General features: G+C 36.6%; 3 protein-coding genes across 4 annotated transcripts; 2 read left to right on the forward strand and 1 right to left on the reverse strand.

Moving 5' to 3' along the window:
- Positions 1-9808: 9808 nt before the first annotated feature.
- LOC129577263 (uncharacterized) lies at positions 9809-10473 on the forward strand. Its single transcript, XM_055463996.1, has 2 exons — positions 9809-9907; positions 9973-10473. The coding sequence occupies exon 2, from the start codon at positions 10008-10010 to the stop codon at positions 10413-10415; it is 408 nt and encodes a 135-aa protein (XP_055319971.1). The 5' UTR covers positions 9809-9907; positions 9973-10007; the 3' UTR covers positions 10416-10473.
- An 8759-nt stretch (positions 10474-19232) lies between these two features.
- Positions 19233-23531, forward strand: LOC129577264 (uncharacterized). Of its 2 annotated transcripts, none has more exons than XM_055463999.1 (3): positions 19233-19822; positions 21636-22741; positions 22879-23531. In XM_055463999.1, exons 1-3 carry the CDS (start codon positions 19790-19792, stop codon positions 22910-22912), a joined length of 1173 nt encoding a protein of 390 aa, XP_055319974.1. In that variant the 5' UTR covers positions 19233-19789; the 3' UTR covers positions 22913-23531. The 2 variants fall into 2 exon arrangements, with proteins under 2 accessions (XP_055319974.1, XP_055319973.1); XM_055463998.1 differs by having other exon boundaries at positions 19306-19822; positions 23125-23531.
- On the reverse strand, positions 23065-24953 carry LOC129577265 (deoxyribose-phosphate aldolase). The gene is made up of 3 exons (XM_055464000.1): positions 24752-24953; positions 24332-24682; positions 23065-24150 (listed from the first exon to the last, which is right to left on the reverse strand). The coding sequence occupies exons 1-3, from the start codon at positions 24786-24788 to the stop codon at positions 23591-23593; spliced, it is 948 nt and encodes a 315-aa protein (XP_055319975.1). The 5' UTR covers positions 24789-24953; the 3' UTR covers positions 23065-23590.
- Positions 24954-27834: the final 2881 nt, after the last annotated feature.

Below are 27834 nucleotides of genomic sequence, written 5' to 3' on the forward strand. Positions count from 1 at the left end.
GGTGAAATGTTCCACAAAATCCACGCATAGTACAAACACTTCGTTTGCGTTTGTTCATTTTCTTTTGTTGGTTGGTTGCTTGCTTGGCCTGGTGTTCGTTTTCGATCGTCAATCTCATCGCTTCGCACATGATTTCTATTTTTCAATGCGAGCGACAAAATCAACGACGACTATGACGACGACAACAGTAGCATCCAGATATTATATTTTGGTATTTCTTGAGTACACACTTTTCCAACGCATAACACAATTATATGTATTGCAAATTGATGAACTTGTTCACTCAATATAAGTAATATTCAAAGTCACGCATTCGGAAAATTACTCCGTTTTGGTGGTGTGTGCACCAACCAACGTTTCAAAATGGAGACGTGCACCGAGTGAAAGTGTTTGCTGGCATCGTTGAATATACATCGGGGCGAGATATGGAAAAAGGATGGATGGATGGCTGGCAAACATACTGGCGAATGAAAGCAGCAACAGCAGTGGCGGCGGCGGAGTCATTGTCGTCGTCAGCGGTGGTGGTAATTTTGATTCGATGTATGTGCATGTGAGAAACGAAGATGCGCACATGCCATAAAAATGATTGCACGACGGGAAAAAGAAAAGGAGCAATTTTTTGCCGTTCCATCTTCTGAAAGATGCTTGTGGAATACAGAGAGAGAGAGAGTGTGTGAGGAGCCCATGCAAGGAATCTTTTCGTCGATTCTATCGATTCGCTTGAATGCGTCCAAGGAATGGCTAGTAATTTTTTATTGTAATATGCTCTCGTTTTCAGCCATACACACATACATTTCACTGTGTCTAGGCTTCGAAGCAACTCGACATATTGTGCACATCACGTCACTTTCTACCGCATACACACGCACGCACGCCTACATGACAAATCGAGCGCATGAGTCAAGGAATTCAGGACTATCGATTGTGTGTGATCCGAGCAAAAATAATTGGATCACATTTGGCTTTTCTCATGTTTCACATCCCACGAAAAATAGCAAGAGAAAAAGAAAGAAGAATGAATTAAAGTCCATTTGTGATGAATGAGTGCGATCGGAGAGGGTTTTCAGGAGGGATGATGCAATGATTTGAATAATAATGCTCTTGAAATGTGTGGTAAGGAACGTTGAAGATACTTTGGCAAATAAACTGCAGAGCAAAAAAATTCCCAAGCGAGAGTTTTGAAACTTACCTATCGACTCTACTCTTGCTCGGCTCCCAGCCGTTCACCCACTCTTTCTCTTTCTCTCTCTTCTTCTCGTGCTTTATCTCGGCAATACTGGGAACTAAAAATTGGAGAAAGAAATTTACTTTGACTCTAATTGCATACCTTCCTCGAAAACCGTTCTATAAACAAATGAAAACATTCGTTGAATGGGGATTTCAGGCATTCCGAGCGCAAATACTTTGTGCACAGTACAATGCTGATGCTGCTACAGTTGATGCTGACTCCAATGCTCGTCAAAATTCAAATAATTCATAATTTTCAGAGCGATTTCACTTGTTGAAATAAATAAATGTATAAGAATTGTTGAAGTATTCATTTTGACGTTACAATCAAATTCTAGTTAGTCAAAATAAAAATGAAAAACAAAAATATTTGTTTGTTGCATTTTCTTTCTCTCTCTCTCTCTCTCTCTTACTGTTTGTTTGTTTGCTGCTGCAATTCGACGAATCAAGCAAAAATCTAATTAAATCCACTTGTGTGCTATGGAATGAATGTTGATTTCGCGGAAAATTCAAGAGTTACAAGTGAAAATTCTACAATGAAAACAAGCCAAACGGAAGTGATTACAGAAAAGACAGAAATCACAAAGATGATTCCGGAAGTCAAATTACACATTTGCGATTGAAGCAGCTGTAGCCTATTTCACCAAATGTTTTCATGAAAAGTTTTCATGAGATTTTCTCCTCAAGTTTTTTTGGTCAAACAAATGTATCTAAATGTAGCAATGAGAAAATCTCAATAGAAACGTGAAAATATTCTCATTTTTTTGACATTATTTTGAGCGCCAACTTGAAATTTCGAGATTTTTTCACAAAAATGTGAGATCACATCATGGTTGGCTCAAAAATAAATGAAAATTTAAAATTTGCCCTCAGAATAATGTCAAAAAAATGAGAATATTTTCACGTTTCTATTGAAATTTTCTCATTGCTACATTTAGATACATTTGTTTCACTAAAAAAACTTGAGAAGAAAATCTCATGAAAACTTTTCATGAAAACATTTGGTGAAACAGGCTGCTGATGAAATTTCATGGCTGTTTCAAGTTATTTTCTATTAAATTTTTCAATATTTTTGTGTCAATTTTGATTTAGTAGAAACTCTTAAACTATAAACTATTTCAGAGCTATGATTTTGTATTCGATCTTTGCCGGTCGTTTGTAAACGCGCGTCCATCATGTTCACCGCTGTTCTTCTCATCGCCCAATTTGATTTGCGCTTTGCTTATTCGATCATCTCTTGTATAACAGAAATGTGTTTCTTTTTTTTGCATGCTGCTGATGATGATGATGATGTGATGGCGATGAAGCAAACACACGAAAAGTATTTGAATCTCTTAAAATATGCGCATATTTTGCATCAGCATGACACGAATTGCTGGTATAAAGATTAAAGGTTTATTAATGACAAAGAAGGAATTTCACTCAATTCATCCAAATACAGTTGTATTTTTTTTTCTTCGTCATCTCGTTCTTCTTCTTTCCCGCTCTCTTGCTCAGCGTTTTCTCTCTCTCTCTCTCTCTCTCTCTTTCTCGCTTCGAGTGTTATCGACGCCATTCGCACCGCACGCAAACGGTTTTCATTCATCATTTCGAGTCAAAACACGATGACACTTCGGTTTTTTCTCGGCAGTTTTTTTTTCTTCGACAGAAGAAGAATGAAAAAAATATCAACGAGTGCGAGTAAGATTAAAACAAATCGTTCGATGTTCCGAACGCCCTGGGACACCAAGCAAGCGAGCGAGAGAGAGAGAGAGAGAGAGAATCGATTTGCAACACCTGTGTGCGTAGCACCAAGTTCCGTATTTAGTTGGCAGCCTAAAGTCTAGTAATTTATTCAATATTTTCTAGCATATCTCAATCAACCGAAAGCATTCCCTACTCGCACACAATTACACGCAGAGTCTTTAAAAATGATATGATTAACATAAATTCAAAGTGGCATTGTTATTGGTTTTGGTAGTTTTTTTTCTCCATTTCGAATCGGTTTGGTTTGGTTGTGTTGCGTTTGTGCCGCTTATTTATTTTCCATCCATTATTGATGCTCTTTTAATGAGGCACAAATGAGTGCGATGCGGCTCACTGTATGTATTATTGCTACAGAATGTGATTAAAGGTAAAATAAAATAAAATTTAATTACATTATTTAAGTACTTCATTTGAATAATAATAAGTGGCATGCAAAAAACGCCCATAAAACCAATGGTCACTCGCTAATCACTCGCTCACTCTCGCTCTTTCTCTCAAAAGTCAATTTTTCAAAACAAAATAAATGAAGCATTCTTGAAATTATGACGAATTGATGCGATGACAATTCACAGCCCTCCGACAAGTTCATAAAATGCGAAAAAACGAACGAAGAAAACAACAACATCAACAATAACACCATGCAAATGGTAATAACATATATTAGTCTATATAATTTTTTTGCTGTATTGAAAATGCGTGTAAAAATTCCGAAGGATAATGAAATAACTCAAGCATTTTTGCATAACAAAATTATTAATATTTGGAATGATTTACAAATTCAGCTCTCTCTCTCTCTCTCTCTCTCTCTCTCTCTCTCTCTCTCTCTCTCTTTTCATCAACGTTGACTTTGATGAACAATTCATGTTTTATTGTAATAGATTGTTTTTCTTTCTTTGCAGGCCGCATAAATAACGAATCACATCATGGAATTGGGATAACGTTGAAGAACGCACAGTGAATTCAAAATGACACGATGGAATAAAAAGAATTTTAGTTTGGTTATGGACAATGCTCTCACTATCTCCCTCTCTCTCTCTCTCGTAACCAATGATAAAACCAAAATGATGCCATTAAAATCGTTATGTGTTTCTGTAGATTGCTATGAATTTGGCAAAACAACGATAGAAAAAACTAATTTTATCACTTTTTGGTTGGCTTAAATCACCTTCAAACCGTCAATTGATTAATTCCACTCATATCCTTCTCACATACACCACGAAGCATTTGCCAATAGGACGAGGCCAAGAGAGAAAGAACGAAAGCGAGAATGAGAGAGAGAGAAAGAGCAAATGAGAAAAAAGGTTAGAAAATCAAATAAATTAGAACGTTCAATGTGGTGTTCACTCTTTCCGCCGTTTGTTTTTTTCATTAATTTTCCGGAGCCATGTCGGTTTTTGGTATTTGGCATCGTTCTATCGACACCGAATGGATGGCTAACATCATTGGTGTGAGAGTGGAAATGTTATAAGAACGCCACCCACACTCACATATGGGAGGCGAGATAGAAAGTATCTCATATATGGAGCCGTCGATGAATTTACAGGACAGGACACACACACACACACACACACACACACACACATATGAACACAAGCACATACAACAAGTTATTAGTAATAAACGCGCAGAATAACAATAATATTCAATGCACGAAAGCAATAATTCATTTCTTGCTCTATGGCCAGAGTCTTGTGTGGAAAAATATAACGTAATAAGACCTTTATAGCGACGATGAGCATGATATTGGCGGGTATAATATGGATATAAATAAAATTGCCATTAACCCGACGCGGATATTCTTCAATGTCGTATGCAATATAAAACGGATAATAATAACAAATTGCAATCGATGGTGGACGGTGGATGGTGTGCATGGGTGGATGCTCTCAACAAAAATGATCCACAGCCATCGAAATGACATCGAGAAAAGTGCAAAGAAAAAAGCAAAGAGAGAAAGAGAGAAGGAGCGGCAAGAGAGATGTTCGTGTTTTATGTGCGAAATTCAAGATTTTCCACATTTCATTTCTATTTGCAGCCATAACCATTGACAATAATATCATCTCCGTTTATTTTAATTATTCATTGGCCTCACTCTCGCTCACTTCAACTCGCACTTCTCTCTACTTCTTTTATCTAATAAAAACTAATAAAAACCAAATTAAATAATTTGTACTGATGACAAAATAAATGGTGTGTTGCTGCTGCGAGAAGAACAATGGACGTATTACGGCGACGGATGGGGTTTTTAGCGTTGTATGAATGAGGGTCGTACACGCACGAGGGTTACATTCAATTAAACGGCACGATCATGATGTGCGCGCGTTTTGTGTTGATGATGCCTGGAAAAAAGGTATTAAAATTCATTTTATTGTCATTTGACAAATAGACAATTTTACAGAACACATACTCATCGCCCGCGCAGATGCATGCATACACACAGCGTCGAAAGAGTTTCACGGCTATCATTCAACAATATTCGATTCTGCGAATGGCCTGGATAACTTTGGTTTCATATGTTGCTCGTACACAGCATCAAATCATTTTATTAGATTTAGCATAATCCCACCGACGTCGAAAAAATTACGCGCAGCCGAATTTTCATTAAAAATCCTCTACACACTCTCATGAAGAAGCAAAAAAAAATACTCACAGTGAAATAAAGTGTTCAAAACTATCATCCATAAAAATGAGGAACGTGTAATTGGCTAGAGATTGTTTTGAATTAGTGGATTTTGATGGTCTTGTGTACGTTTTTTCTTTCTCTATTCTTTGCTCTGCTCTGCTGCATGGTACTTTTATTATTAAATTGTAGATGCTGACTTATCTTTCGTCGACCCAAATTCTTTGAACCATTCAAAATCCGGCATCTAAATTGAGTGTATAAGCAAGGCTTGGAAATTTATTAAAAATAATTTACCCACTTCCGGGGGAAAGTATCTCAACAGTGTGTTTTTAGCATATGCACCGTGATATTAGATTTGCTATGTTCGGCTATGTCACCGATTTAAAGGATGCGGACATTGCTTGATATTTATATTTTAGCTGCTTTCTTCTGCTTTCGCCAAAGGTTCTATTCGTACTTCATAATTGCATGTAGCATCACAATTTGGTCGTTTTGCTGTGTGTTTAGCAGCAGCGTGTTTCTTTCACTTCAACTACTGTTGCTCGTGCTGCTGTCGATCTATTCAACGATGGTCCCGAGATGAAATGTCTATTTAAATAACCGTGTAGAACATCCATAATATGGAGAGTGAGGTGATATGCAATGCGTTGCTTGGTTCGAGTTTTTTTTATCGAGACTTGCTTTTACCAATGTTTTTTTTGCTCATTCTCCGTTTGCAATTTTATTTGAAGTTTTTTCGTTATAATACCGTCGCCGTGCACACGAAAATACAATACATTGACACGGTTTTATTTTAAATTTTCTGCGACCGTGCAACAATGGTTTCTTTTCTGTGAATTTTCCAAGCGCTTTTGTGCCTTTTCTATCGCTATTTTTGTCGGCGCATTGTTGCAGAAGAAAACTTTTCCATATGTAAAAGCAAAAGGGCCATATTTTACATCCAACGATACAAATAAAGTCTATTTTTTTTCATTTAACCGAGATAAAAATATTTTGTTTAAAAAATAAATCGTTAAAAATATCACACAATTGAGGAGCGGGACGTGACAATTGAAATTCATTCTCGTTATTCATTGGGGCAATTTCCAGCTAAGAAAATGTAAAAGCAAAAAGGGTTAACACACAAATCATTTGCACGACTTGAAATAATTGGAAAAATCGAATCTTCTAGAAAAAATTGAAATATAATTGAATTTGTTTAACGAAAATCAAATAAACTCGTATATTCAATCCGATAATTGTCCACGAAATGAGTTCAATTTTGAAAATGGAATTTTCGAAGAACTGCTCTTTAAAATGGTTCAATTCGATTTGTTTTCGCAGTTGGAAAAGGTTTGATTTTGTTTGCAAAACTACCGTATCGTTTACTCTCTCTCTCCCTCCTTCTCTCGGCGTGCACTTGTTTCCTCTCCTATCTATCTACTTGTATTTTCACTTCAACACAGAGCACTCGAGTAATTTATGCATAGATAAACACTTCGGTACGGTTCAAGTGTTAAGATTAAACGTTTCGGGTGAAATTACATTTATTGCAAAACCAAATAATAAGAGTATGTAGCACAGAGGGTCTAACGATTCGTTTTGTTCATTCATGTGCGTTGATTTCTTTTCAGCAGCGAGTCAGAGATAGATAGAGTGAATGAGACAGAGAGCATTGCAATAAAATCCACACTCACCAAAGTTGTAATATGTTTTGGGATCCTTCGTGTTAGTGCACATATAGTGCAAGGGCCGCTGCCGACGACGTCACTGTGAGGTAAAATATATCATGCGTTACGTCTAAACATTGAACAATGGACCGAAACGTATTTATTACAAGTAGTCAACAATAGATTATCAACAAATAAATTGTCTTTTATGACGGATATATTCGGGTGCAGGACGACAGGAATGGGAACAACACACACACACATATATATGTATAGCTACTCGAAATGCAAGACGATGGCGATATTGAAGGGGGTGCAAAAAATTTTATATTACGATTTGTGCCGATGTGCGTGTGTGTGTGTGTGTGTGTGTGTGTGGCGTTTTCCCTTTGAATTGGTTTCGGTGTTTTTTGTACTTGTTCATTCAATTGCTCGAACATGATGCAATTGAATTCATTTGTGATAACCGAAAACATATTGTTTTTCATTATGTCGTTTGTGCCTCTTCACCCATTTCGATCTATCATAAAGGCAGGCATAAGTTGGCAAGTGGGCCACAGAGCTAAAATGTCATTCAAATATACAAATGTTTTTTTTCTACTTTTGCCATACACAGCTCCATTTCTCTATCTCTACCACTCTTCTGTCCCTCTTGCTCACTTTCTATTGCTCTTTCTCAATTTGTCAAAAAAGCAGTCGGTTGCCATCGATGCTAGTTTTTCAACTCAAACGGTTACGCATCCAAAGCTGACAATAAAATGTGTACGTATATGTAATAGAAAACCAAGAAGGGGTTCCACCTGTTTGTAGCCGTTATTTGATTTGGTTTTGTATTGTCGTTGCTATTGTTGTTTCGGTCAAAATGAATTTTATTAAAAATGCAAACAAAGACAAGGCCGACGATGATGATATTGGTTGCAAACAGGTTTTGTTCTTATTATTGTTGTTGCAGTCGGGCTGACAAAAATAAGGGGAAACGGTAGTGTTAAGCCGGGGAAAATTTACCAACTAAATGTGTGTAAATTGCAAACAATGATATTATATTTGTTGAATTTAGTTTGTTTGCCGGTTAGAAACGCATTCTGCCCAACAATATTGTGAACATACGCTCGAGCCACGCACGAGCCCCGAGTTCAAAAAGGGAGAGAAAGAGAGTCGTCGTCGTCGACAAGGAATATCGGGATGGATATGGTTGTAAAAGTGAAGAGTCGAGAAGTCATCGTTTTTATTTGATTTTCAATTATATGAGCAGAACACAAGAGGATACGGTGTGTGTGTGAGAGAGAGAGAGGGAGGGAGCGAGACGATTATCCGGCATTTATTTTTGCTTTATCTCTCGCTTCGCTTGTCTCCCGACTCCGTTTCCATTATTGGCATTTATTCGGTATTTATTAGATTTTTTTTCTCCTTTGGTGGTGGCGATGATGTTGTTGGACTGCAGTCGGATATGTCGAGGGGAAAAGGTTTATTAATTTTCTTCTTTTTTATGATTAATTGAACTGAATGAAATGTTATGCTTTCATTTAATCGCTTTGATCGGATTGAATTATGCACACGAGACGAATTATTGCCACGAAATTCTTCTTCTTTTTTTTTTGTTTTTTTTTATTCTCTTCACCATCGCACAAAATCGCAGGATGCATCAACTATCAAGTATACAAAAATGCAGAAATTCTATTCAAGTAGATACCGCAGATATTAAATAAGTAGAGACATTCTTTTCGATTTTAAATGAACATAAAAAATGCCTACCATTTCAAAAGGGACTCTCAACAATTCATCTTCAATCGTTCACAGCAATGAAAACGGAGATTCCACCTGAACCGATTCTTTTTTTCACTTTTTTTGCGCAATCAAACATACATTTTTTAAACAACGAAATGCATCCGTGAGTTCGGACTAAATATTTTAATTAAATGTTTAATTTTTATTTTGTGAAAGGTTCACGATTTTCTCTTCCCAAGTTCTCAGATTTAAATTTTTCCTCCAAATTTTCATAGAATTCTATGAATGAGCGAGTGAGTGCGGACTAAATCTGCAAAGAAGAAACACATTTTTTAAACGGTGAACATCGGTACACTTTCAAATACATTTTCATATGTGTATTTTACATTAGAAAATGTGTGCAATTCGTGCTGTTTACATCTTTACTTTTTCACAAAGAAATCATTTATAAAATCTTAAATCAAGTTCGGCACATTGAAAACTTTAATTATTTTAGCAAGGCTGAGCCGTTGTACAAGGAAGTATTAAACGTAAAATCGAAGTAGGAATCGATTTTTATGCAAACAAATATGTCGAATTTACTTGAAAGCTTTTAATTATTGGTAAAAATAAATGGTTAGATCCGGAAAATAAGTTGAATTTTCACATACTTCATATTTCTTATTCTCAAGAATCAATTTATGTTACATCTGCTTCGAAACAAATAAAAAGCGAAGAAAAAAAAATCATAATTGAAGTGAGCGCCATCTGATACGTAATGCCAAAGACTAAAACTGTGGTTTTGTGCTTCGATACATTCGTTTGAATACTCAAAACCTCGACTGTCAGTGTATGTACTAAAACCTCAATGGAACAGCCGATTTGAGGTTATGTTCACCAAATCGTAAACAATCGAAAGATAGTTTGAAAGCAACGCACCAGATCCATCAGTAAGTTGGTAAGAAAAAGAAAACAACGAAATATTCAAAGTATAGGCAAAATGATTGAAAATTGTTCTTGAAGATTTTAGGTTGAACCAGAGCATTGGTACAAAAAAAATGTCATCGACTCAAAGCGAACCAGTGCCATCGACTGGCAATGACGGTGCAACAATTGAGAAAGTGGAGAGTCGCTGGAAGACGCATTACTTCACGGCCGAGATATCCGAAGAGATTTTCACATTCCGTGTGCTGAAAATGGCTCAATCGCTATTGATTTACATCGGTCAACTGGAAAACGAGTCGTTGGACGAGTTGGCAATGGCCGTACCGGTGGAAGATTTCGTCAGCACAACAATCATTGGAACGGTTCACGGTTGTGATTCACAAGAATTGGCACAACAGTTTACGCGTCGTCTAAAAAAGCAGATCTTCATAAGCTGCAATGTCACATCGAATAATCTCACTCGTGTAATGCTCGTGAAACGAATTGCCGAGGAAATGAAAAATGTCCCCGATGCTTTTTGATTGTTATTTCCGTATTGAAAATAAAAGAAAAACATACATATTTTCTTAAGCCAAGAAACGCATATTTTTTTCGCATTCAATCGACCAACATTAAAAGTTATGTGCTCACGCCCAAAACAAGCGCTTACTTCCTTTGAACCACAGCCGGTTTAGTTTGTATCGGAAGTTTGATTGCCGTAATTGAACGAGAAATGACACAAATGCAAGAGCAGAATGAAACACACACTGCTAATACAATGAAATGCCCTTTTTCGTGCGATAATTTACTTTGCTCGAGACAGTCAGCCAACCAGCCAGTGTACACAGTGGCCGTGTTCCGTTTTACGCTACATTTGTCAACAAAATGAAATCAAAATTGCTTCAAGCGACTAACACACTTTCTTTTGATTCGACTTCCGATGTCATCGTTTCAATTTCATGCGCATATCAAATGGCAAGAAAAAAAAACGCGAATACAGTAAAACCAACCAAATTGGCAGTCTCATGATAATGGTAAATCATGTTTAGTGAACGCAGAATGAAACGGAAAATATCACCGAAACGGTCATTCGCAGAGACACATTTTTTTTCCTGTTCGGCATGTGTGCTGATCAGTCATTCGGATGCATAAAAAGGTATGGCACCGAAACCGAAAATGAAAACCATTCGGTGTGTTTGGTGTATATTGTTGAACGAGCGGTGAGATGGCCGTGCGCGCATTATTTTCTAAATATGTGCGCGAGTGTGTGTCCCAATGCGGAAATTCGAGCTCATAATATTTTTTGCATCAAAGCGCTAAAAATGAGGTAATGACCACAGCAACAGCTAGCGCGGTAAACTACTTGAAAAACGACGACACACACACGGCTAAGGCTATATTATACCATAATTGCATTATACGCATCGCTTCATTTCTCTATGGTTTTTCAATTGCCCAGCACCATTGCTGCTGATGCTGCTGCTGCTGCTGCTTCACGCGCAACTTGTTTTATCGACAAATGTGGCGTTTGCTACTGCTGTGACTGCTTTTTGACCGTCGCGCGGTCTGTGTATGTTTTGCCGTTGCACACAAAATCTCAATGAGAAAGAGAGTGAGATGCTTTCGCGCAAAAGACAAATGTCTGTTAAATATTCGTGTGTACATTATTATTAAATACTGTATCTCATTCCGCTCGCTATGGTCGTAGTGAATTTATGTAGATGTTAAAGTCGTCGAATTCGTTTGCCTTGCCGCGCGATCATATCATCACACTTTCATTTCATTAACATTTACTGCGTCGGCCGTTTTTCTTTCTTTCTTTCTTTCTGTCCAAGTACGAAACGATAACACTAATAAAATCAAGAGAGCGACTAAAGTGTTGTAGTGCACTTTATTTTGTTGCGGCGCGCGCACTCAATTTTTTAATGATGGAAAATTAATAGTTTACAGGAAGAACAGCAACCAGAGCGCGCGCTCGCACACCTTACCGCACACATAACAGTTCAAATAGAAATAAGGAAACTAAAACCAATTTGAAAATTGTAACAAACACCCATCGCCATATCGAAATGGTAACAAAATCCAATTTAGTCAACCATTTCTTGGAATTGTTTGCTTCGTTTTTGGTCTTTGATGCAGTTAATTCATGGTTTCGACGCCTGGCTTCCCGATTGAAAGAAGAAAACAAATAACAACAACAATCTTACCAACGCACATAACAATCTAGTGTTTGCTGTAAAAAAAACCATTATACATTTTTGGTAAAGAAGTCTTACTCCATTTTTAAACGCAAGTACAATATGTTTAGACTTGGGATTGTATTCAATTCTTGGACTGGTCAAGTAGGCATTTGCCAGCTTTTTTCACGACAATTTTTTTCCGACCAAATCTTTGAAAATCATACTCATTTATTCTGTCTAAATCACAGCTGTGGTTTTTAAATATTAACCGGAATGTCGACGGTTTAACGTTTGTTTGCTCTTTCAGTCATTAAAAACGAATAAAATGATGACAAATAATTGAAAAATTGAATAAAGACGAGTTTTAAGGAAAATTCAAGACTTATCCGTTTTTATGTTTGGATGTATTTATAATCATCGTTTTAAATTAATGGGCGGCAAAATTGACGATACAAGAAGCAATGGCATCATCATTTATTTCGAAGACGATTTCCCCAAACCATTTTACCCGATGAAAATGACTTGGAATTCTTTTGACGTTTAACGACAAGCCACTCAAATACTGCACAAACGCATTGTTTTTATACATGTTTAAAAACCGACGATATAGGCACAATAGATGTGGTGACAAAATTTGTATTCGATGCGCATGCTTCATTTTAACACAAGATATTTTCGTTTCTATTCCATTCATACGAAGTGATTAACACTGTACTGATGCCTGGGCAAAAAAAATGGTTCATCTTCGATGCAGTTGGATGATCAGGTTTTAATATATGTTGTTTTTATGGAAAAGTTCATTCGATTCAAATATCATCACATTCCACGTCCAATATCATCATTTCCAATACCCATACGTCAATCGAGTGTTAACTTTTTCGATGGAGTCTTGCTTTTGAAATAAAAACACAAGAGTTTCGCGGAGTTGGTTTTTTTTTTTTCATTTTGTTTGGCCTGCCGTTTTTTATGTTCGTTGCGCGTTCATTAATTCATTGATTTCGCTTAGCTGTGAAAGCGAGATCATCAGATTCACATTACGTTTCGGTGTAATTTTAAATTAAGCATCATTTCAATGTCAAGTGCAAACCAACAATGAACAACTCCAAACCAAACGAATGAGAAAGAAAAAACAGCAGCAGCAGCAAGAGAAGAAGAAGCAACAGCAAAAAAGCAGTTCCCAAAATCCTGAAATAAATGCAAATTGAGGTGCGAGCTCGATCTCACGCGAAAAAAAAAATGAACAACAGAAGAAACGAATTGCGAAGACGATTCGAAAAACGATGAATAAATTGCGCAATAAAAAATTAATCCGTAATTATGAATGTCGAATTCTGCATTCAAGAGAATCGAAACGAGCACAGTCAGAGTCCGAGTTAAACACGTAGAAAAAAATTCGCAGCAGTAGCAGCAGACGGAACACGAATCAGTCGAAGCTGCTGAATATTCATAGGGGCACACTGGCGTAGAACGAATCAAAAACTGGCGATGAACAACAACGACGACGACGACGACGACGACGACGAAAAGCGTATTTCAAGCACGTGTTATGTTGGGTTTTTCTCATCTGCCAATATTAGAGTGATTTTCTCTCTGTGTGTCTCTCTCCCTCACTCCCTCGATACGTTGCGTTTATTCAATTAAATCGACTGGAATTGGATGATCGTCGTGATTTTTGTTCGAACTTAATCTTTCTTTCATTCTGATCGCTCACGCGCGCTAGAACATTGCGAGAGTGGCGCACTACGTATCGCGTTTGTTGAGGTTCGTAATTACATAAGAATTAATTTGGTCGTCAATAGAGAATCAACGAGCAATTGAGATTGGCATTAGAATAGTGAATGATAGCACAAGTCGCAATAAATATGCTCGACAACAATAAATAGCGCGCACATTTTTTTCCTACTCTCATTTGGCGCTTGCAAAAACGAAGAAGAACAACAATAAGTATCAACAGATTTATTGCTCGGCTGGTTAACAGTCAATGTAACGTAATGTTGGCGTTACTTTTCCACTCACTCACACACACTCATACACACACCGAATCGCAATAACAGCAGCGATCACACGTAATTTGATCATCATTTTATCAATCAATCTAAAAAGCGCGCTATTTATAGCATCATCGACGATGATCGGCGCCCCGCTCGATTTGAATCACATCGATTCGTTTAATTAGATACGCCATCAACACACAATATTCACTCATTTTGTGTGCTCACATTTTACACTTTTATCTGATTCGACATCTCGTCTGGCTGACGCTTTTCTCTGTGTCTCGCGATTGCATTTTCTTCACGGTGTGCAGTGTGTTTTTCGCTCTCTGCTTCTTATTTATGGTGCCCATTAAAAGAGTTGCGGTAAGCGAGAAAAAAAACCAGAACAATTTATTGGCCAGTTTTTTTTTCGGGACGCGATGTTTTGAAAGTAAAAACATGGAATAAGTCACAGAGAGCAACACAGAATATGGTGACGACATCGATATGCAATAATTATATTATGCCACGGCGGCGTGAACTCACTGTGCTTGTTATTTTTTTTTTCCTTCTATGCTGTTGCTGTTTTTTTTTTACCTCGTTTTTGTTCCCAAGAAGTGGAAGTTGGTGTCTTGTTTTGAATCTAGATTTCTAGAGCAAATAAAATGCGATTGTCACGAAAAATTCAACACATTTATGATTATGCTTGCTATTATTTACTTTTTTTGTGAATTTTTGATGAAACTCATTTTTTTCCGGTAAGTATTTTCCGCACATCGTAAGAAGAAGAAGAAAAAAATAGACAGAGGTGATTCGACCAAGTGAACTGCTTGATGATCGTTGTGCTCAACTTTATGTTCTTTTTTTTGGGGGGGGGGGGGGGGGAAACAGATTTGGCCCAATTCGGTAGCTGTGAGCCGCCACGGCTGTTGTTAGCAAATGACTTTCTTTCTCATGTAATAGATTTAGTTCATCATTAAAATAACCTGCCACATCGAATGAAATAGATCAACAACAACAGATCACATATTTAATAATTGCCGAAGTCATCAGCCGACTCACTTGTATTTAGTTCATGTGATTCATTTTTTTTCTCTCTCCCATGAATGCTTTGATCGTTCGCATCGAACCACATTTTTATGCCCATTTGTGAGCCGTATGTACACGATCTGACCGAAATCAGCATGATTTTCGAAAACAACCGAATTGGTGAGAATTCGAGGAAAAAAGTTCATTGAATTAGTACACTTATTTGGCTACGGCTATGGATCTCTAATGTCATGACTGGCATTCCGTTGTGCATAAAGTGGAAAATCATCAGAAGTTTTGCGAATCAGACAAAGATAAAAAAAAAATCCAAATTCGCCTTATACACGTAAGATAATGGATGATTTCGGATGGATTACATTGTCATTGTTGCTAATCGAATGAGCGCGTCTCTATTCTTCATTCAGGTTCTCCGCCATCATTTCTTTTCCGTCTTCGAAACGCGTTTTTCATTTGCCCGATTTTTCTTTGTCTTCTGTCGTTCATTCGAGTCTTTTTGTTCGCATTGCTTTGTTTGGATGCTTCATTTTTCGTGTGTTGCCTAGTGGCAGCAGTTTCTCAGCTCTTTCTCGGTGAGTAATTTCTGAACTAGCGTGATCGTATTGGATAATCACGTACCATTCTTACATCACACACGCAAGTTGCGTCGCTGATAAATCCATCGATTATGTGTGTCTCGTTTAGTCACAGTTTTCCATATTGGTGCGTGTATTTTCACCATACACATAAAATCCCAAACCAATGACATTTCATTACACCTTCGCTATTGCCTGATGCATTTCCTTACTCGCACTCGAAATTGATTAAATGCCATTTGAGCTGAACAAATGTCTAGCATTCCACACCAATGATGCAATAATTGTTTTGCGTGAAAAACACAGTGTGAATTAGACACAATCATTTTTTCCCCACCGATTCATTCGATGTGAAATGAGTGTCACATTTTCCAAAAAATTAGAATTCGTAAGAATATGAAAATTGATATTATATTGTAATCGACTTCGACAAAAAGAAACACACACAAAATTTGGAAATTATCTAATTTTCCACATGGCTAAGTGGCAAAAGCAAAGCACCGTTTCGCACCGTAAACTCGAACTCAATCAATCATAAGTGGTTCATATGACATAATATAACAGTTTTTGCGCTTAGTCTCTCTCATACACACACATTTCAGGTTAATGTTCAATTAAATACGCAACTATTAACAACACATTGGTATTTCAAGTGCAAAAAGATAGTATGTGTTATAATTTGAATTTGGCTTTCTACACCGTGATTTTACCGAGTGTGTGAGAGATGAAAAAAAAAAACCTACAAAGAAAATTGATTGGTGCAAGAAAAAAGCGCTGCCAAGAGAACGCATTCGTTTGCTCGATCGCGTACACATTGCGCTTTTTCTATTGATTTTTCCTGCGAATACAATGGCAAAGTGAAACATAAGCAAAAATCTTATGCGAAATGGAAAATTGCCGATGAAGTCATTCAACGATCAAGTACATATTTTTTTTGTCGTTGTTTAGTCGAGATCGACCGATGTGACGCAAAACAATTAACCATCACAAACTGGTTTTGTAGCCGCTGTGATATTTGCGTTTTCGGTGAATGAAACGGAAAGCCAGAGATTAGTTAAGCCCACAGATAAAAAGAAAAAAATCTTGCACTTTTCCGTGGACTGGCTAGCGAGTGAGCGGGTTCAGGCTTGCCCTCTCGTCACACTAAACGATGCCCAAGTGCAGCGATTCCAGCGGCGTCGTTCACTATCTTCTATCAAATAATCGCTAGTTGTCCGACACAAATGAGTTGTGCTCTTGCTGCCGCTGGTTTTTTTCTGCATTTCTTTCCTTTCGTCGTCTGTGCCCAGTTTCATACTGTTTGAGAGAAGAAGAAAAAAATCCTGCTCATAATTTGATTCGCTTAATTCGGAATTAGACTTCGATTTATCGATACAATGCACAACTGCATAAAGCAAGATGGAAAACAAAACAGAGAAAAAAACGTGACGACGACAAGCTGTTCAACCGCATAAAGTGAAAACAAAAGGAATCGTAAGAAAACGGTATACGCGCTCGCGTAATTTTTTAATATTCGATGAAATAATGCAATCAAAGATGGCTTTTTGATCGCGCTTCTTTCTTCACTACTTATTACATTCATTTGAGGCCCGGCAACATAAAAACAACAACAACTGTAAGAGAGAAAAGAAGAAAATAGCGTTGGAATAACGAGAAACAATACATATTGATTTAATGTATAACGGTGAGGCTACTCATGGCTCGCGAATCGATTGAACCGCAAATGATTTGTGTTGATAAAGTGTGTGCGAGAGATGGAGAGAAATTATATCTGGAGAGGTTGTAAGTGTGATATTTATGCGTGCGTTAGCGTTTTGATGCGAACGACTTTGCTTTTGTTGCACAGTTAACGCTTCAAAGATATGATGGCAATAAGATTAACGGAAAGAAGTATGTACAAAAAATTGTTCAAGTTTTTTTATTCTCTGTTTTTGTTGCTGCTGCTGCTGCTGCTGCTGTTCTGCGCCACTCAAATTGAATGGAAATGATTCTTGGATTTGGTGTGATTTTGATGGTTCTATTGAAACGATTAACTGTGACTCGTACGAAGTTCGTCGCTTAGAAAATCATTTGAAATCAAAAGAAAATCATAAGAAACCAAGATGTGTCGTTTGTTTTGCAAGCATGAATTTTTGCGATGCATGATATGTCAATGTGAATTGAATTTGACGTGGAAAATCTGGGTGTAAAAACGAGGGAAATTCATTCCGTAATTCAAAACCACTGAACTGGTTTATTTGTTCGAAAATGAGTCGTTTATTGTCACAAATTCATTAAAGGCTTTGATTCCAAAGCTTTCGCAAATGTACGAACACGCGCGATGTTTGCCATGCAAACGAAATTAGTGGGTTCCAATGTAATCAAATTGCAATTTCCATTTTTGAAATATTTCATTTCATCATTCCACACACATTTCTAGTGTACTGGTCATCATTGTCACGCGCCAAACTCCACTCTGATGTAGGCAAAGCCATTCTATATCTTTTATCTGACAAATGCAACGGTAATATTCAAGCACTCAATTCCGAAAAAACGTCAAAGGCACAAAGTGAAATGTTGGAAAACATTGTGCCGATTTTTGATGGAACGTTGATCTTCTACATCTTTTATTCGCTGGCGAGTGTCTGTATGTTTGGGTTTTGCATGCAGCAGTCGCAGCAGCCGCAGCAGCAGCAGCAGCATCGCGTCGATAATCACATTCGAACTGAAATGCATTTATCTAATGAATACACTTAGCGCGTACAATGCAATAACGGCGTCGTGTTGTAAAAGAAAGCGTGAAATGTTACAATTTTTCCTCAGCCCAGTCATCATCATCGATCGAACTGAAGGTAATTAACTTACTCGAGCGTGTTTTTTGATATCGTGCGCCTCTCTCTCTCTCTCTCTCTTTCTCCATGTTTATGTCTCTCTCCGTGTGTGTATGGGCATTGTTAGCTGGAACAAAAGTGGCCAATGTTGAAAGTGCTCTTCAGTTTGGTGTCTTTTTGTTTCTTTCTGGGAAAAGAATTGCATACCGAATGCACTGTCCATTTGACTGGAATAAAGAATGTATTAGCCTGTATTTCGATGTACACGGTTTTGTTTTCGCTCGCCGTTTTGTTTTCTTCTTCTCTCTTTGTTTTGAATAGCAATGGATTTGTTATGGAAGAAAGCACCTGCATCGTATGTGTTTGTGTGAGCGCGCGCAAATAAAATCGAAAGTACAATTTTTCTTTCAATGAACAAGTTGTCAATATTTAATGCAGTATGCTGCAAGCTCTCTCGCGTTGCTTGTTTGCAGTGCATTTCTTCTAGTTTCCGCTTTTGTTTTTACCTCTGTATGGGCACGTGTGTGTGTGTGTTTCAAAATGAATGCTTTTTTCGAATACATTGTCGAAATTGATTTTGGTAGATGTTTTGGCGCACAATCACATCCAATCCGAGCCACGTACATCGACAGTAAGACAGTCGCTCATACTTACCAAAAACCCAAACAGACGAAGACGTAAGAAAAATACAAACGGGGAACAAAATAAACACACAAAGAGAATCGGTGTGGCGGCAAATAGCAAAATCAGCCGTAAATCCACACAAATCATATTACGCACCAAAAATATGTGTGCTCAAGCGATCGCTTGCGCTCGCTGCCATTCCTATAAAACACTACGACCACAACAGCGACTCGTTCATTTGTCTGGTAGTCGGCATAGACATAAGATCGCTAATAAAGCCAATTGTGAGAGCGCCACATTTCGCTTTCAATCACCACGTTCGACCGGAGTGTGTTCGTTTGTTGTTCAAGTAACTTGGACTTGGATTTATTTTGTGCGAATTAATTTATTTTTCTTCTACAATTGTGCATTGGAAAAATATAGGCCATATACATATATCGCGTGTGTTTTCAATTACAATTACATAATACGAGGAATAAACCAATAATCCATATTACACGCAATCCCAAAAAATTATTATCGATAAACATAAGAACGCATTTTTATGCACAACTAATGAACTGATACAACAACAGAAATAAAATAATTGAAAAAAAAAATCGTTGTGGTGCTTTGATTTTGTTAACGTGAAAAATAGACAAAAAAAAACAAATTCAGGTGCATATCGCAGTTCCAGTGGAACGAAGCAAAGAAATAGGTCAAACACCATGAAGCTATCAGTGTCGAATATATTCCGCTTTGTAAGTGTCTCTCGATTATCACATTTTACCATTTAAAAAAAAACGAAGAACAAACGCCAAGATTAAGGACACCAAAATTTATTCAAAGTGAATTTAACTCGCATGGAATTCAAAGTCATTCAACAATTGAATCTTCTTACTTTTGACTAAATTTCCATGCACAACAGATTTCTATTGTTGCGCGCAAATTACCAAAATGAACTCTATTTTTTCTTTCGCAACGGGCCTTTTAACACATCTCACATCTCAATGATAATAATGATGCGCACGGATACAGTATACGATGGGAAATGTTACACATGAAATGAACAGCAAACAATACACATTATGTCTTCAATGTACATCATTTCAAATGTTTCAAGTTCAATATTTGATTGTGTTTTGCACAAAGTGTGTGTGAAAAAGAGAAATAAGCATAAACAAACTGGATAATTACAATGACTTTTTAACGTGATTTATCTAAATTACTTTACACCTTCAATAACAACAAAACAAATGAGTACATGCAAAAGAAGCCATTTTTCTATCAAATTTTGTTTTCATTTCGGAGATAGAATTGATGTTATTTACATTTGTGCAACTTGGGGCGCTAGGATTAATAATACATCTATGCGATCAAGCTCAACACCTTTTCAATCATGAAATGATGAAAAATCATTTGTTTTGATCGATTGAATTTCATAAGAAGCATGAAATTTTGACTAAAATTATTAGCCCCAAAGAATGATTTTTTTTCGGGAAATTTTCGTCGAATATCGATTTTTGTCAAGAAAGAAAGAGCTAAAGGATGAAAAAATTAAAGAGTGTTGAAGAAGTAGACAGAATTAGTCCTTTTGAGAATATACGTCCTTTGCAAGAATATACGCTTTTTTGCACTTTCAATGAGTTGAGCGATTTGTTTGCACACTTCAAATTTTTTTGCTTTCGAATCATCGAAGAGGATGCTGTGTGTTACTGGAACACAATTTGCGTATTTAGAATTGTTTCACGTGATTTGCACTGAACTTGGATCTTCTTGATCGATAAAAGTACCCAACAATGGCGCATACTATAATAAATAAAACGATGGAGGTCTTACCTTACTACGCATTTCAGAAACCAGTTTGGATTCTTACAATTTATTGGCAACGTTTTGTCTTTTCAACAACAACGGCGACATAAAAAAAAAAGTGACGCGATTCCAGAATTAGCAGGCGAGAGAGAAAGAGGGAGAGAGACGAAAAAAGCAAACCAATCCAAATCTAGAACGTTTTTGCACATGACTTTTAATGGTCCGGCGGTGGTTTTGAGTTTCCATTGTTTGTTTGATCATTGATTGTTTTCAAGTGGCTCACCTTCGCTATTTATTGATAATAAATGCAAACGTTTTTTTTTTAATAACAAATCATTATGCACATACACGTGTGTGTGTGTGTGTGCGGCGCGCTAAACATAGCCGCGTTGAATGAATGAGCTCATTTGCATATACGACTTTGATGCGAATAAGAATAAGAATATTACAAACGTATAAATCAAATTCACATCGATAAGCATCAAACGAACGGACAGATTTGCATTGGATTATTTTGATCGAAGTTTTTTTGTTTCTTTCGAATTTGAAAACGCAATGTGCTTGCTCCCTGTGAAATTTATGACCGATCGATTTGGTTGGTTATTACTCAAAATTGACCTAAAATGCTGAATCATGAAGTGCACTCATATTATTTTTAGCCATAATACTGCAGATGAATATGTAGATTCGATTTAAGATTTGCATGCAATTTTTTTGTTATTGATAAAAGTAATTAATTCCATTGAAATCTCTCATTTAAAGGTGGCCATCATTGGAACACTGTGTCTCGTGCAATCGTCACCGGTCAAAGTGAGTCGACCGCAAGCGATTACCGCAGCCAATTTGACACAGGAACAGGTTGATACGATAATTCAAGTGAGTCCATCGAGAGCGTCGATTTTACAGCAAAGCGATCAATTCTTACCGCCATCGATTCCATTGTACTTACCGGATCCCGAACGAAACAAGAGCAAAGATGATTTCTATTTGCTGACTGCATATCCACGTGACGATGAGAAATCGGACGATACACCGGTAAAGGTTCCATTATCATTGGATTCATATGTCCGACCACCGCCGTTACCGAGCCTCGACTCCAGCCCAATCAATTTCCAAGTGGAACAAGCGGAAAAAGAGAAATCATCGTATTCGTACAACAATCGATATGATTACTATTTCCCTGTTAAAGTTGTGTACGACGACAATCAAAAGTATGCGGAAAAAGAATTGCAATTGATGGAAATGCAGCCACCATCATTTCAAAGTGATGAACCAAATTACTATGAAATCAAACCGAAGAAAGTGCCGAAAAAATACCAACCGAATAAAAAAGATGTGAACCATAGCAAATCGTATGGACGTGACGACGAAAACGGTGATCGCCTCGTTCCAATTGATAACGACGGTTTGGTTTTGGACAATGAGCACACTCCGTTTGTTACATCACAACCGGTTGAACGTTTCGCACCAGCACCATCGTATCGTGATTTGACCGATGACGATTTGAATACGGGCGAATACATTCCGAAATATAAGCAGGAGCAAAATACGGAAGCCATTCAAGTGAACATTGGATCGAGCACCATTGCAGCGGCCGGATCGGGAAAAATCGTACAAACACTACCACATCATGAATCAGGTGAATCAAAATCGAATGAACATGAGCATGAGAATGACAGTCGATCGAATGGAGCGGGTGACGATGATGGTGAAAATAATAACGATGATGATAATGATGATGATCAGGGTAGTGATAGTGGAACGGGTGGAACGGGTGAAACTAGCGAAACGGGTAAACGTGTTGAATTTCAAATGCATGGCTTCAAAGGACCAAATAGCTATAAATTCGGTTATGATACGGGTCTTGGGTAAAACAAAATGATGCTTAACTTTTCTTTTCCTCCTCTTTTTATCTACAATTGCACGGCAAACCTTTGCCGTTTCAAGAGAGACCTTTTCAGCACAACGACAATAACACTTTAATATTTTTTTTTCATTTTCCAAGAACACGAGACACTTTTTCGTTGCAATTCGATTAGCAGCACAATTTTACAACACCGAATTCTGCAATTCACTCCGTTTATCCCCACCTGCACTGATCATTCTGCTGGTTGATCCGCAAATGTTTCTTTTTGTTTTCTATTTAATTTTTTCGTTGAATTTTTTTTTTGTTGATTTCATTTTTTTCAAAAAAAACATCAGAAAATAATGCAAATGTTTTTTCGTTTCATTTCAACTGGCACATTTGCAGCAAGGAACGTCAATTTCGGGTTGAACAGCGCGAAACTGACGGCAGTGTAAAAGGTGAATATGGTTACATCGATGAAAATGGCAAGATGCATCTAACCAAATACAGTGCATCGGAAGCGGAAGGCTTTAAAGCCGAACAAGTACCTACATAATATGCGATCACACATACACACATTCACTGTGGTTTTTTCACACAGCAAATTAGCAGCAAACCAATTGTGAACAGAACAGAAACAAACAAACAAATAAAACCAATCACCAGTTTTAGAGCAACACTTTTTTTTGTAACAAAATAGTAACGAATTTTAGACAATTGTACGCGCTTTAGTTTATTTTTAATTATTATTAATATAATATGTTTCTTATGTTTTAGCTTAATGACAATAAAAAAAGATGAAAAATTCCAAAGAATAACAGGTGCAATGTTTTCTTATGGTCCAGTGTTTTGCCCTGTGAGGCAGAAGAGTTTACATGTGTTTTTCAGAGTTGGTGTTGACCGTTTTTTCGATGTCATCCAATAGGCCAGAGGCCCCGAAACGGAAGAGATGTGGTTGAAGCCATTCATTGCCCAATGTCGATTTGATCATTGTCATCCAGGCGATTGCATCCTTTACGGTTCTCACGCCACCAGCTGGCTTGAATCCGATTTTACGCTGGGTCGCTTTGTAAAAGGCTTCAATGGCACGAATCATAACGAGGCCAACGGGCAGTGTGGCATTCACGGCTTCTTTTCCGGTGGACGTTTTTATGAAATCCGATCCGGCCATCATTGCTACCATCGATGCTTTATACACATTTTCAAAAGTTCCCAGTTCACCAATAGCTAAAATTGTTTTCATATGCACCTTATCTCCGCAGGATTTTCGCATTTCGACAATTTCATCGTAGAGTTTTTTCCATTCGCCGCGCAACACCAAACTACGATCGATTACAATGTCAATTTCGGTTGCACCCTGCTCAATGGCATAGTGAATCTCTTGAAGACGTGAAGCCAATGGATATTGGCCCGTTGGAAAACCCGTCGCCACTGTAGGAATTTTAACATAGGAGATCTTGATTAGCATGAGAAATTCGACGAAAAGTCGAAAATTTAAAATGAAAATATTTTCACAAATCAAAATTTTGAAGGAGAATCAATGTGAAAATCTGAAATAAATCTGTAAAATAATCAAAGGTGAACAAAATAAGATTTAAAAATGTTAAAATACCAGCAGCGATTTCGATTTGTTGTCCCCCGTCGACAGCCTGGAGTGTTTCATAAGCATCATGCACACGGCTTGGATAGACACAAACAGCAGCCGTATGAATTTTGCTCTTAACATCTTTGTTAAGGAATCGCAATTCATGGTCGGTGAATGGGAATGCGGCACGAATGCAAAGCCGTCGAACATTGCTTGGTGTATCATCACCGGCCAATGTCGTCAAATCGGTCAATTGCAATGCTTTAATCGCCCAAACCACTTCGTTGACTCCACTCACTTGGCCGCAAGTTGAATAAAACTCGGCCGATTCTTGAACCGCTTTCAAACTAATATTCACATTTTGTAACCATTTAGGTGCTGCAATGAAAACATATTATGCTTTGAATATTATTTTATAACGAACTACACCGAAATGAATCCACTTACAATAATCGATTGGAGTATATGCACTAGCATGAACCATATTTGTAAAGTTTGAAACTTGATTTGAAAACTAATTAAACGCAACGGATCGTAATGTGTCTCCTCAACTGTTATCATCTACTGTTGTTTATCACCCATCGACTACATGTGTGTATGTGACTCTTTTGTGAACTTTCCACAATGATAACAAATTCAAGTCTCTCAGCTGTCAACGCGTACTAAAAACTCAACTCACAGCAAGTCACAGCTCTTTGTGATAGTTTATTCACCATAGAAAATCTCACATTCACAGCTGACAACACTTACCGCAACTAAATTTAGAATTGCCAAGAAAAAACGCTCGGATTTCATTCGATTTTTCAAAACTTTTATTTGTAATTGATTAATTTGTATTAATATTAAATTCATAAGTATGTACTCGTACTGCAACTTATTATTTTTTTCAACTTTTTTCCATTTTTTACAACTCGAATTCAGCTGATTTATTTTCTGTTACTGCATGGATAAAGTTTTATTTAGTAAAATAGATTTTTTGTTTGTTTGCAATGATGCGCCGTTTTGGTACTTAACTTTCCATTGCAATTTCTTTCTCTGGTCATCTCTTCACAGATTCCCCTTTTTTTGCTTAAATGATCTATCTGTTTTATACAATAAAAAAAAACATCGAATACGATTATCAAACACATTGCATTAATTGAAATAAAATGAGTTAAAATATATCTCTATATTTCTTTTTCATCTCTCTTCCAGTGCTTTTTTTTTCTTGTTTCCTTTTTCATGTCTTACAGGAAAAAAAAAATTCTTTCATGAAAAATATTACCTCGAAATATCCAAAAATTAAACACCTACATAAAGGAAACATTGAAAATTAATTCTAATTTTTTTTTTCAATTGGCACATTTTATGCACAACTCAAAGCAAAAAATGTTGTGATTTTCTCTTGCGGTTTTTTTTGAACGTTAGTTTTTTCTTTGTAAATTTATATATTAATTTTGAACGCTATAACGCGTTTTGAATTAGACACATCGGCTATTTATATGGCAGAAGTCCGGTGATATCGGGCGAAATGTAAAAAAAAAATCACTTTTGTCTCCACAAAATGTGTTGCATCTATTTGTTTCTTTAATTGCGTGAAGATGTTGCATTCAGTTGTGCATTAAATGTATCAAGTACTCTCTATCATCCTACTTTGTACATAATTATATTGCAATGAAAAGACATTTGGATAAAAAAAAGACACTGATAATCGATTCTACACAACGGCCCAATGTTTTTCAAAAATTGTTCGATTGAAATGTTGCCGCGATAAATAAAATTCGAAATTAATTTTGTGTGCCACCACCAAGAAGGAACCACCCTTCCTAGGCGATAAAAAAAAATTCAATAAGGATAAATGAAGAGCGATGGAAAATAACTCAATGAGAATTTTCAAATTAAATCAAGAAAATTAATGAAATTAACCCCGTTGGCTGCTTCAAATGAATTTACATATATCACATTAAAAACCATTGTCTCTCTTTCTTTTGGGCGTTTTAAAAAATAAACGAGATTTTGTGTGTTTCTTTATTTTAAATTTGAATGTTTTTTCATCTGCGAAAATTTCTTTTCTTTCTCTCTACTTGAAATACAGTATTAATAATTGGGCCTTACAACTAACATTGTTTGCATTGAAGAAATGATCTCTTACATCATACATCTTATCGATTTTATTGGCTTGTTTTGCTCGATCCTTCTTTTTTCAACTCCTTAGATTTTTTTTAAATAAATTTCTTTTCTCTTTCCTTTTTTTTCCATATCTTTTCTTACATTTAATGTCAAATGCTTTCGAAGCATAAATTAAATTGATGTTTTTTATTTTCCAAGTTTTTGTTTCCTCCTTCCATTTCGCATTTCAAATTACATTGAAATCACTCATTTCTGAAATGAAAATGGTTGTTTTTGATATCCAAGAGGTCATTTCCACCTTTCACATAATTTATTTGTATCACATTTTCGTTTTTTTTCCTTCCTTTTTTTACACTGCTCAATATCATTTTATCTCCTGCTTTGCAAATAATCGAAATCAATGTGTTGTAAATGACAAATCATTGGAATTGTCCGGTTTTTTCGGGACGAGAAAAAAAGTCTATGGTTTTGTATTCGATGTCTTCTTTTGTCGCTTGTCAAAATATTGCTTCGATCTGATCGATTATTAAATTGTACGGTGTTCTAGTCGTGTCATTTTTTCTCGTTGACAATGTGACATGCTCTGCTTTGCATCCCTAATTTTTTTGTTTTGCATTTAAATAGCGGAAATGTCTAGTTTCTCAATCGAAAATACTAAAAAAGCGACTTGGTATTTTGTTTTGTTGTTGTTTAACGACATCGAACGTTCTTAATAATTTTATTGGACGAAACCGTGTGTGTATATTTGTGTACGTGTCTGAGTTTTAGTTTATCTAAGGTACCCGCAATTTGTTATTTCTTTTTTATTCGGAACAAACATTGGAATAAACAAACAAAGAAAAACAAGACCATTGATGATTTAGAGCTGCCGACTCGTTGCAAAGCAAAAGCAAAAACTTCAAACCAATAAAAATAAATGAACAAACAAAAATGCAAGTTTAGAAAAGATAATTGTTATTTTTAATGAACCGAACAAAATTTTCTTTCCATCAAACATTGAATATATTCAATGCAATATCCAATTTTAAATTCTACCATTAAAATCCATTTGAAATTTTAATTTGAGAAAAAATTATTCATAATTTTTCGTTTTTGACATATAAACTGTTGCATTTCCAAATTTCCCAGATGGAATAAATATCAAAAATAATTTGTAGTTGAGATTAAATGATAAAAAATCCCGCTGTTGCTTTTGCGTAGATTTTTTGTTATGCTTGTCTGCTGTCCCAAGCGCGACTCCACACTTAGCTTCTAAATGTGACACCGTAGTAAGTGTGGGCATACGTTTTGCGAATAAGCGACAAAGAGAATGGAAACAAGTGCGCGTGTATTAGTCGCTACATTGAGAAGCATCGCATCAGGCTACTCACTACCACACGCGCACTTGTTTCCATTCTCTTTGTCGCTTATTCGCAAAACGT

This window comes from Sitodiplosis mosellana, unplaced genomic scaffold (assembly GCF_009176505.1).
Source record: "Sitodiplosis mosellana isolate CC-2019 unplaced genomic scaffold, AAFC_SMos_1.0 Smas_scaffold_6197, whole genome shotgun sequence".
Classification (NCBI taxonomy): Eukaryota; Metazoa; Arthropoda; class Insecta; order Diptera; family Cecidomyiidae; genus Sitodiplosis; species Sitodiplosis mosellana.

What these genes read in the sequence shown, in the direction of transcription:
- LOC129577264 (XM_055463998.1), top strand. Translation starts at nt 19,790, where the DNA reads ATGAAGCTATCAGTGTCGAATATATTCCGCTTT. An exon ending in TGTCGAATATATTCCGCTTT is followed by an intron (nt 19,823 to 21,635) that starts GTAAGTGTCTCT and finishes TCTCATTTAAAG; the next exon opens with GTGGCCATCATTGGAACACT. An exon ending in GGTTATGATACGGGTCTTGG is followed by an intron (nt 22,742 to 23,124) that starts GTAAAACAAAAT and finishes GCACATTTGCAG; the next exon opens with CAAGGAACGTCAATTTCGGG.
- LOC129577265 (XM_055464000.1), bottom strand. Translation starts at nt 24,788, where the DNA reads ATGGTTCATGCTAGTGCATATACTCCAATCGATTATT. An exon ending in ATATACTCCAATCGATTATT is followed by an intron (nt 24,683 to 24,751) that starts GTAAGTGGATTC and finishes TTTTCATTGCAG; the next exon opens with CACCTAAATGGTTACAAAAT. An exon ending in ACAAATCGAAATCGCTGCTG is followed by an intron (nt 24,151 to 24,331) that starts GTATTTTAACAT and finishes AAATTCCTACAG; the next exon opens with TGGCGACGGGTTTTCCAACG.
- LOC129577263 (XM_055463996.1), top strand. Translation starts at nt 10,008, where the DNA reads ATGTCATCGACTCAAAGCGAACCAGTGCCATCGACTGGCAATGACGGT.